Below are 11,498 nucleotides of genomic sequence, written 5' to 3' on the forward strand. Positions count from 1 at the left end.
GGGCAAAAATACCCGGCGGCCTGGATAAATATCTTCGGTGGGCCGCATGTGGCCCACGGGCCACAGTTTTGAGGAACCCTGTTCAGGCTATTTAGGATCAACTTATTTTTATCTGGTGCCTTTTAAATGTTTCTCTTCATTGGGGCCCTGTTTCTGTGGACATCCGCCCGGGCTGTTAAATCTGAGTTTGGCTCCATGGTGGAATGGTCAGGCTAGCCCAGCAGAACCTGTCATGGGTCCTGTGGTTGGCTGCATACAGTATCTGCACCTAGCCCACAAGGGTTGAGATTAATGTCATTTTTCAGGCAGAGTTTTAAGGCCGGGGCTTCTCCCACCCCCTCGTCTGTCTCTAACTATAAAGGAAGAAATAAAGAAGGTCCTTACCAACTATTTGGCAAAGGTATGTGTGACATAGAAAGGGCTCCCCAAAAGCCCTCCTTTGTGGACAATCAGCTGTAGGAAAAACCACATGTCCGGCCCACAGGCTGGGAGTGTGAGCGGCTCCAGATAGATCCAGCTCTTCCTTGGAGTCCACATTCCAATATCCCCAGCTCGAGGACTTACAATTTAAGGCCCGTGAACGATTCCAACCCTCCTGGAAAGCAGAGTGACAACACGTAACAGACGTGACAAAGAGGATCGTGTCATCTGGCCTAGAAATTCCTCTCCAAAGAAATTCAACAACACACAACACCATTCGTCTCGAGATGACCTGTGACGGGGAAACCTGGAATGCCGGATGCCGAGGAAGCGGTCACGGGCATGTTGTTGCTGAGCCGACAACTCGTAGCGCCCGGCGGGTGCACGGCAGAATGAAGCACTGCCCGTTCTGAGCCAGCCTCACGACGGTTAGGTTTGAGCCCACTCGGCAAACGGTACTAGAACCAAACAGTTGGACAAAAATAGCAGGATGCAAAATAGTTTCATACTATGACTGCAACCTAGTAAAATATGTATGCATTTGAAAAGTAATAACGTTTTTTTTAATGATAATAGTAGAATTAAAGGTATTTGTTTACTGCTGCCGATTCAACTGTTTGCACATGCACAATTTACTGATGGCAATCACAATCACTGGCTGTGCAAGCCCACCCTTAATCAATGTGATTTTCCCCCAGCATTGTCAGCACCGCCCTCTAACCCCTAATGTGTTTGTTTTGTTTTATTTTTTTCACCTGCTTGTTTTTATATTATTTTATTTTTATTTTTTAAATTATTTTATTGGGGCTCATACAGCTCTTATCACAATCCATCCATCCATCCATCCATTGTGTCAAGCACGTTTGTACATTTGTTGCCATCACCATTTTCAAAACATTTTCTTTCTACTTGAGCCCTTGGAGTCGGCTACCCCTAATGTTGCAGGTGGTGACATTGTATCTTCAACTAAAATGAGAGATGCTACAAAGTAAAAGCCAAAATCTTCAGAAATAAGAATCATTACTATTCCCCGGGGTGGGTCACACAGATGTGTTCACAGCTTACTCTGTGTCGAGCACCGTTTAAAGCCTTTCGTGCCTACAACCTAAACTTTGCAGTGTCTATGAGACAGACATTATTCTCATCCTGGATTTACAAGAGAGGAGGCATGGAGAAGGTAGCATTCTTTCCAGGATCACATAGCTAATCAGTGTGGCAAGAAGAAAAAAAAAATCCATGCTGTTTTCAAGGGTCATCCATCTGTTAGACTCTTCAAGCCTGTTTAGGCAGAAGTGGGGTGCACACATGGTGAAGCTCTTGACCATTAATGGAAAGGGCCACCTGGGAGTCTCAGAAGAGGAGCCTAGAGATCGGCTTCCCCACGGTGGCCACAGCTCTGGAAACGCCAAGGAGCACAGCTTGCTCTGGGAAGCACAGGTCACCATGACCGAGGGTCGACGATGGTGTGGAGTTGGTATTCTGCTTTGTTTCAGCCAGAGACAACGCCTTCAGCAGAAGCCTCACTGGAGCCTTGAGCACCGTGAGCTTCACAGGGAGTTCCAGAGACCTTGGATGTTGCAAAGATGGCCCGACAACGGCAAGGACAACGACACCAGCAGCAGCAGCCTCCTAGATTCCAGGCGGCAGAGAAGGGCGGACACTAAAGACCAGCAGCTCCAGCCCTCTCCCTTCAGAGAGGGGAACAGGCCTGAAGAGCCCTCAGGACTTGCCCGGAGCGACGACGTAAGGAGTGATGAGAAGAAAGGGGACAAGGACGCAGGACTTGTGATGCTAATACTGGCCTTCCAGGCTGACCCTTTCCCTCTGCAGACCACGAAGCCCCTCTCTTGGCCTCTCTCCCCCTGCACCTTTCCGCCCTGGGGTCCTTCAGCCCAGCCAGCCTCACACTTCCCCGGTCCAGCAGGGTTCCAAGGACATCGCCTTCTCTCTGTTATCACCTCCCAGCTGACTCTCCTCTGTTTCCTTCTGTCTTCGGCCCTGCTGGCGACACAGCCATGGGGACCTCAGCAATGGCATTCTCCTCACGTGACCATGGCTAGAGGAAACCACAGGGTACTTTCAACATCGGACCCTTCCCCTTCCCCAAAAGGGAGACTGTTCAGACCCGCAGAGAGATGGGGATGCTATGATCAGTGCATGGAAGAGAGGACTCTGGGCTTGCCCTAGCCCGCCCATCTGGCTCCATGTCCTTAGTGGCCTCGGAGCACCCAGACTTCCTCTCTCTGACCACACCCTATTGCCAGAGCCTGTCCACTGCTAACAAGCTCCCGGAGAGGAGGGAGCACGCGTGGTTCCTGTCTCTTTCTCATGGCTCATGAAGTGTAATTACCAATGAGAGTGTGCCCAGTGCACCAAGGAGTCCAGGTCAACCTCCTCCTTAGGGTTGCTCCAGGGGCTGGTGGGAAGACACAAGTCTGCTCTCAGGCCAGGACCCCGACAGCTGCCTGCATGCAGCATTCATCTGAAAGCCTTGTGCTTGTCCAGCACCTATAACACAAATACCAGCTTCTCTCAGTCCACCCTTCACTCGGCGTCCCTCCCTGTTTTGTCTCCAAGCCCGCTGCGTCCCACACCAACAACATCCCTCCGTTACAGGATGTCAAAGGCAAAGGGGCATTATGTTAAACAGGAAGAAACTTGGGAAGACATTTTAAAAGCAGATTCAGAATACACCCCGGCACAGGGCCAGGCAGGGACTGGAGCCTCTCCAGAACCCCTCCCAGGACCACTAAGGAAGGAAGCTGACCTCACACTATACCAGCAACACTGATCTGAACCAGGCCTGCGCTGCCCCTCAGGATGACATCCCCCTGGGCTCTGTGACAAATACCCCCTGAGCGATTCCCAAAGCCCCATGGTCCCTGAGACGAAGATGGTTATCTCCACTGGACACCTTCAAAATGGAGTCACTGCCTAACACACTCCTTGGGAGGAGCCTGGCACACGGGCCTGGGGCTTTCGTGAGCAAATCCAACCAAACAAGCCCCCAGAGGGTGCCCAGGTTGCAGGTCTCTTGAGGCTTTTCCCCAGGAGGGATCCCTGGAACAGTCCAGGTTCTTGCTCCTGGTCCCCTCCCAGATCCCAAGCCACCTGAGCTGGAAGGGTTCCTCTGTGTATTTCTAAGTCTGATTTACTAGCTTGTTTCCATGCTTCCCACGGAAATGGCCAGATTTCAGTCCGGTCCAAAGGTCTGGGTGAGCTTGCCGGTATTCACCTACCTAGCACCAGCATCCTACTCCACCGTCCGCAAGAGCCTAGCCCAGGGACGCGGTTGCTAAAGAAACCAATGGGGAAGTTCCTGAGAAGGCGGACTCCTGAGCATCACAGGGCCCCTGATTCTCATCACAACAGATTTCTGCTCAGCTGGTCTTGCAGCCTGGCCCTCTGCCCCTGGCCCAGCGCTTCCTGGACACCATTGCCTTTTTCATCAGGATGCTAAACCCAGCTTTCATTCAGCAGTAAGTGGTACTCAATTGCCACCCCTAAGTACACCTTTCATTTCCAATGGGTTTAGCCCTTCTCAAAAGGACTTACCTTTTTTTTTCTTTCCCTTTTAAGGAAACCAGCCTCTGAAAACAATCCCAAAAGTGCATGTAAAGTTTTATGCACACACTTCACCACCACAAAGAAAAAAACAGAGGGAAATCAAGTTATTATACATGTGTACACACACACACACACAAAGGGGCTTCAAAAGGTTGATGGGGAAAATTGGAATGAAATGATTAAGAGAATTTTCCCATGAAGTTTCTGGAGCCCGTGTGTGTGTGTGTGTGTGTGTGTGTGTGTGTGTGTGTGTGTGTAAACGTGTGCACACACACATATTCTGAGGACATTTCCATGGTAGTGGAATGAGACCGGTGCAGGACCCAGCCATGGACCAGCTCTACTCTGGCGAGCATACACTGGGGTCACGCTAAGTCTCAGTTGATTCAATAGTCTCTTGTTGGGTTTTGGGATTTAGGGTCATTGTGATGGAATCCCGAGTGAAAATTCTTGACCTCAAGCTACCTCTACCTATCTAAGTTGATTTAGCTATTCATCTATTAAAGATAATCACATATTCTTAATAACTAATAAATAAGCCCATAAAGTTTCCTCTGGGAAAGGCTATAGGAATACAGATGGGCTTTTCTACCTCATTGAACTTTTCCAGGTTATTTTCAATGGGCCTGCATTGCTTTGTATTGTGTATAAAAGGTTGGGGGGGGTTGGAAGAGCTCGGTCCCTTTCCCTACTAGAAGAGCAAAAGGCACCAGCAAGCAAGGGCATCAGTTCTGGGTCCTGACACCTTGGTGAGGAAGGCTGCCTCTTTCTGGGTCTTGTGGGGCGCTTTGGGGAGGCGACAGGGAGGGCAGAGGGCAGCTACATATCACACTCAGCCTAGACATTGAAATCACTGCCAAAGAATCCAGTAATGACCAATTATACAACCCCCAGCCTTCAGCTGGGTAGGGAAAGGGCAGGCTGCGGCCAGGCTGAAAAGAGGAACTTGAAACACGGACTGGGTGACTCACCCCTCCTGTCTCCTGAGGACAAATCCCTTTAGACCACATGTACCCAGAATCCACTCCTAGTCAGCCCCCACCCCACCACCAGCCACCCCACCCTTCCAAGCTAGAGGTCTCTGACTTGCACAAGCCCACCCTGTGTGGATCCCAGTAAACACAGCGTGCCCCCAACACCCCAACAGCCTCTCACATCTTTCCAATCACAGTCACAGCCCTGCTCCCAAGTTTAGGGGCAGGAAGAGTCCAAGCCCATGCCTCGTTAGCTCCCCCAGGGGCCCCCAGGAGTGGGGGCTGGCTCGCTGCCCTTTCCAGTGACCTCACCACCCAGAGGCCTCCCCAGAGCCAAACATGAAATCACCCCAGTGACAGGCCCTCCAGGGATCTGAGCTGCCTAAGGAAAACGGGAATATCCAGGTGGATTTGGATTCAAACAAAACTCCAGCCTCTGCTTCTTTGTCAGGCACAGCACGTCAGGAAGACTGAGCAGGGGACGAGTAGCAGGTGGGGCCACCAGGTCCAACTGCAGGATGACCGGGGCCCTGCCACACACACAGTGCACTTTGACCCCCAAAGGCTGGGGGGCCCCCCAGGATGGAACCTATAGAAGGGCTTCAAACTCCTTTGGCACGAGGTGCCCCATCATTCCCAGTGGAATATTAGCCTCATCCCACCCTGAAACTCCCTGCCCCACTGTTGGCCAAAGGCAGCAGGAAGCCTGGGCACAGGCTGTGGTATTTCAGTATAATCCTGATACAGCAGGAATCAACAATTACCCAGCAGAGCGCTTTCATGGCTTCAGAAAGAAATCAGAGGGGAAATTTTCACACAATGAAATAAACCAGGCCTGGAGAATTTTGCCATCAACCTCTGAGTTGAGGGGGATGGTGGGGGGGGGGTGGGGAGAACAAGAAATAAATCACACACACACACACACACACACACATTTTGGTTTCCTTAAACAACATTAGCACTGTTTAACAATGCCTCCCCAGCCTTAATAAAAGAGCCCTAGAGGCTCGGTGGTTATGTGCTTGGCTGCTAACGGAAGGGTCGGTGGTTCAAGCTCACTAGCAGCTCTGTCATAGCAAGATGAGGCAGTCTGCATCCACACAAAGATGTACAGCCTTAGAGTCGCTATGAGGGCTGTTCTGGCCTGTTCTTTAGGGTTGTCATGAGTCAGAATTGACTCAAAGGCAACAGGTTGGGGGTGGGGGAGTGTTTGTTATGTTTTGGCTAAAGTATAAGGTCCCACAAAGAGTCACAGCCTGAGAAACTCAGGCAAAGTTTTACCCTGTCCTGTAGGTTGACTATGAGTCACACTGACTCAATGGCAGTCTGGTTTTTTGTTTTCTGAGAGGGGAAATGTGTGGCCTTCTTCTTCTCTGGACCTCCAGCACCCAGCACGCTGCGGACACACTGCAGGAGTGAATGTATGAAGTCACCACTGGTCATCAAGGACACCCAGGCAAGCCGTCACTGTATAAGACAGTGGTTCTCAACCTGTGGGTTGCGGCCCCTTGGGGGTGGAACGACCCTTTCACAGGGGTCGCCCGATTCTTAACAGTAGCAAAATGACAGTTGTGAAGTAGCAACGAAAATAATGTTATGGTTGGGGGGTCCCCACCACATGAGGAACTGTATGAAAGCGTTGTTGCATGAGGAAGGTGGAGAACCACTGATAGCAGACCTTCCTGAAGGACCCACCAACACACCCAACTGACAATTTCCCAACGCTAAGCCACATCAGGCTGCCCGAGAGTCTGCCTCTCAGAGTCTGCTCTGCAGTACACGCAGGGCGGGGTTCTGGCTGGGAAGTGGGATACCTTAATCTGGCCCCAGCTGGCCCCTCCCTGGCTGTAGGGCACGAGGCAGCACCCTCTCCTTCCCAGCACAGTGGGGGATTTTGACCATCTTGTGCTGCTGGATTCCAAGAAGCTACAGCGGAGTCCAACCCACATTCAGCTCTTTGCTTCCTTACGTGGACTGGCTGCCCGTTCATGGTCCAGAGGCCGTCACCTGCTTCATCAGTGATCCCACAGCAAAAGGGGATGGATGGGTAGGGGGGTCCCATGTGATTGCTCAAAACCTAGGCAGAATCACAACCGGCCACCATCAGGGTGGGTAGAAGAAAGCAACCGAGTTTCCCCATGTGAGCAAGTCAAATACCAGCGGTGGACTGTATTTCTCAACCTTGGACTGCTAGACGGGAAGGTGTGTCCGTGTGCACATCAATATCCCGCCCCCCCCCCCCCCAACCCCAGGAAAAACAACAAGATAAAACTGGTTCAAAGAACTAGTTTCCTAACCTCCCCAGGTTTTAAGATGTGGACATGGGGGGCGGCGGGGGAGCTCTATACCCTACCTGACACACAGAAGGTAATGTAGCTCTAAAAATCCACCCCCCACAACCAAAGACAGCCCTGGCCAGTGCGGACAGAGGCCAGACAGATGTTCTCAAAGGACACCCCATCCCGGGAGGCCTTCTTGTGTCTACGTGTCTGCATATGGAGGGACGCTGTGCTGAGGGAGAATGCCTACGGGTCCGGCAGAGACTGAGCAAGCTTTCTGTATCCCAGAGAAGACAGACAATCATGACTGAGGCTTAGCAGACAGTCTCAGTAAAAGCTGGGGGGATCGGCTCACGGTCCAGTGTCCCCCTCACCACACCCCAGGCTCTGCTGTTTGCTGACCCAGATCCCTGGGGACCCCAGTGCCTACGGCTAGATCAGTTCTTCCCTCTTGAACAAAGGAAGGGGATACCCTCAAAGCAGAGCTGGGCAAGAGAAGCCCCGAGTTTCAGCAGACCTGTAGTCACCCTCCATGCACCTTGAGGGTACTATCCGCTCCAGGCCTGGTCCTGGCTGAACCCCCAGGCCAGCTCTGCCTCCCTTAACCAGTTCAGCCTAGAGTGCTGCCCACACCCACCCTGCCCTTGTTGGCAGTGCCACAGCTGATCAAGTCATGTTGAGCTGCGGCCAAATCTGAGCAGTGATCAACATTCCGGGAAAAGAAACGCAAGGCTGGGATAGGCTCCTCCCAGGCTGGCTCTATCTAAGGCAAACACCAGACTGCCAGAAACGGAGCCTGCCTGCCTGCCTGCCAGGGTCAGGCTGTGCGACACACATACCACCAACCCTGGAGAGGCCTGGGGCAGGGCTGGGGATGGGCCCCCACTCTCTCTTGGGGCTGCCACGTGGAGGCTGTGTCACACTGGTAGTGTCAGCAGAGGCAGGATTCACACCCATCTGAGGTCTACAGTCCCTAGTGGGGGAAGTGGGAGTGAGAGGGTGGGGACAGACCAACAGCTTACATTGGACCAGCCAAAAGGCTGGTAGTTTAAACCCACCCAGCAGTGCCACAGAAGAAAGACCTGGTGATATATCACCTTAAAAAGGACAGCCAATAAAACCCTATGGAGCAATTCTGCTCTGGGACACAGAAGGCCAGAGCCAACTCACCAACAAAGGGTTTGGCGTCTTTGGCTTTTAAACTGAGGTCGATTCCAAGGCTCTGACCTACTCAGCAACAGATGCAGCCGTGGGTGCTCAGCAGCCCGGTCTGATGCCAGCCCCTCCAGGAAAGGCAGGGCTTTACCTAGCACCTCTGAGCGGGCAGCGGTGGAAGCATCTGGCCCAGTTCCCTGGACACTAGGAAGTACAGCCAAGTCAGGGAAAGAAACTGCAAGTAGTGAAAAGGCCACAAACCTGGAGCCCATGTGTGCTTTCCCCACCAACCTCAAAGCCAACCCGCAGGGTTGTGGGCTGACACCTGCCCAGCCACACAGATGGGGTCCACCGGCACACCACCCACCTCCAGAGGGACTTTCTGCTTTCTCAAGCTGGTCCTCCTTGTGGGAGCCTACACTCCCAGAGCTGCACCCAACCCCTCCAGCCTCAGCACTCAATTCGTGTGAAGACAAGCCTCCGCCCTCACTTTCCAGGGTTGCCTCAGCAGCCTGTGCCATAAAGGAAGCGCGAGAGGAGGCCAGGCCCTCTCTGCTGCCCCACAAGAGCTTCTCCCTCGGGAAGCATGCTCCAGCTCAGTTGCAGCACTTCAGAAGCAACTCAGAAACTCCCATGAGCTGGGGAGGTGCACTAGCAACACAGAAAACTAAATGAACTGAGACCAAGGAGCTCAAGCAGGAACAACACGCTTGAAACTGATGGTCAATTACACCATACTGGCTGATGTGATTGAACCATGGGATGTTAAGCTATCTATAAGAGCTCCCAATAAAATGATTTTAAAAGAAAAAAGAAAACCAAATGAAGCAATCTGCCCCCCACCCCTGGACCCCATCATTGCACAGGCTTCTGGGAGAAAACCCTATACTTCAAATACTGATCAAATGAACTATGGGGGCTTCTCTGATTTGCCACTCACTTGTCTCTCTGCAGAGTCCAGAGAAGACCAGGAAACATGCAAAAGCATAAAACGTGGCCTCTGTGTGGTTTGGGGACTCACCTTTTACCCTTTCTCTCTGCTGTTCAAAGCTATCTTCACAGGATGCTAAGAACATGGAGCTTCAAGGACCCCAGCAGACACTATATTATTATTATTATTATTATTATTATTATTATTATTATTATTATTATTATTATTATTATTATTATTATTAGCCATCAAAAGCTGAGTACTCTATATATGCCACCAATTTAATGTGCACAAAACAACCCGGCCGGATTAAAGAAGCCCATTTTACACAGACATTCTGAGACACTCTGTCAGGGCTGGAGGTCAACTCTAGAAGAAGAGCAAAGATTCTACATCACTTTACAGGAGGAGCAGTCTGCTTCCCCAGACAAAGCCCCAAAGGATCTCATTTTCTGCTTCAAAAAGAAAAGAAAAAAAGCCCTTTCATTACTACAAGTTGAGTCCAACCAATTCCAAAGGTTCCTCCCAAACTTGATACGAAAATATTGAAGTAATTATTGGAGAAATTGAGCAAGAGCATGTAGGAGGCCTGCTCTGCCAGAGCTCTGCAGGGAAGTGACAAAGCGGTGCCTGCCGGGGCCCCTCACTCCCAACAACTGCTTCAAATGTGGCCACCCCTCTGGTAAGCCCTGAGCAACCTAGGGAGGCCTAGCTGCCTGGGACCTGTGGGTGGTGGGCTACAGGGCAAGTGGTCAGAGGTAAGTTGGGCCAACCTCCTCCTCACCTGAGGAATACACACACAACCACACAAGCTGAAACAGCCTCTGGGGGCCAGAGTTCCAGGCCACTCCTAGGAAGGGGTGCTGCCTGGTTATAGTTTAGCTTTCCAGGCCCCAAAGTTCACACATTGCCCCCGTGTACACACACACACACACACACACACACACACAGTCTCTTTGCCCCAGAGAGAGCTCTGCTCACTTAGGTTGTGGGGACCTACAAGGACAGGAAGTAGAGGAGGCATCCTGATCGCTACAACAGAGGAACAACCAAACACAATGTGACAACTTACAGAGGGGTTTGCCTTCATCACTGTAAACTCTTGTTTACATTGTTTCGTGGAATCTTCTCAAATAACCTCCCAGAGATGGTCCCTCTGATTTGGGATCAACTCCATGGCTCTGAAATTTTTGTTGTAGTTGTTTTGTTTTGTTTTTGTTTTGCGGTTATCCCCAGTTACCAGACAAGAGACCGGGAAGTTTAGCAAGGCTAAGTCACTCGCCCAAAGGCTCAACAGGAAAGTTAGCCTAGACTCTGGAGAGAGAGGCTTTATGGGAAGAAGACACGTGAGCTGGGAGGCCGGTTCCCTTTCCCACCAGAGGCCTCGTCGCCAGGCCCCCAAAAGGAAGAGGGTTCCGTTTAGCAGTCTCGGAGGGGGGCGGGGTTACCCTCCCAGGGTTACCAGGGCGCCGGCTGCTCAGATTCGACACGAACTCAAATCCCAAAACTTCCCGAGTTTGGGCCTGCGCAGGGATGTTCCCAAAGCTTCCCCCGTTCTGGGTTCCCGGGGCTTCCCGATCCCGCCCCCTCTTCAGCTCCAAACAGGACCCCCCCCCCCCGGAAGCAGCTTCCCATTCTCACCAACGCGGAGCCTTCGTTTCGAATGACCAATTCCTGGAAGAAGGCAAGGGGACTGTCCAGGGGGCCCTGCTGGGGAGATCCGGGGGAAACCCAGTGCCCGGACTGGCACGGTCGAGTCCTTACCGAGCAGGGGAGATTCCTCCGGGCAGGTGGGCAGCGGCAGCGCAGTGCTGTGGGGCTCGGGAGCCGCGGTCCAGTTGATCGTGGGACGGCGATCGGGGTGCGGCTTGGAGGCAGAGTCCGAGGGCAGCGGCGGCGGGGCCCCTCGGGGCCGGAGCTCCCCGGAGGGCTGCCCGAGGTTAGCGGCGCCGCCCGCGCCCCCGCGCAGCGGCGAGGAGACTCCCATCAGCTGCGGCAGGCGGGTGAGATCCCGGCCGGACAGGTAGTAGACGAGGGTGACCCCGAGGTGCAGCGCGCAGATGGCCACGAGCAGGCGGCAGGCCCGCTGCAGGGACGCACCGGGCATCGCGGCGCTGCCGCCCAGGAGAGGCTCCCGAAACCTCATCTTCCCGCCGCCGCCCGAGAGGCGGG

The 11,498-nt window shown here is 52.6% G+C and overlaps 1 protein-coding gene across 2 annotated transcripts in view; it reads right to left on the minus strand.

The window, feature by feature from the left end:
- B4GALT1 (beta-1,4-galactosyltransferase 1) overlaps positions 1 to 11,472 on the minus strand; it is a 58,655-nt gene extending 47,183 nt beyond the window's left edge. For both annotated transcript variants that reach the window (XM_045289242.1, XM_004712366.2), the window contains exon 1: positions 11,091 to 11,472. In XM_045289242.1, coding sequence (XP_045145177.1) covers positions 11,091 to 11,472 — 382 coding nt within the window. The remainder of the gene's footprint in view (positions 1 to 11,090) is intronic.
- Between the last annotated feature and the right edge of the window lie 26 nt (positions 11,473 to 11,498).

This window comes from Echinops telfairi, unplaced genomic scaffold (assembly GCF_000313985.2).
Source record: "Echinops telfairi isolate 266 unplaced genomic scaffold, ASM31398v2 ScPeMD7_25;HRSCAF=90, whole genome shotgun sequence".
Classification (NCBI taxonomy): domain Eukaryota; kingdom Metazoa; phylum Chordata; class Mammalia; order Afrosoricida; family Tenrecidae; genus Echinops; species Echinops telfairi.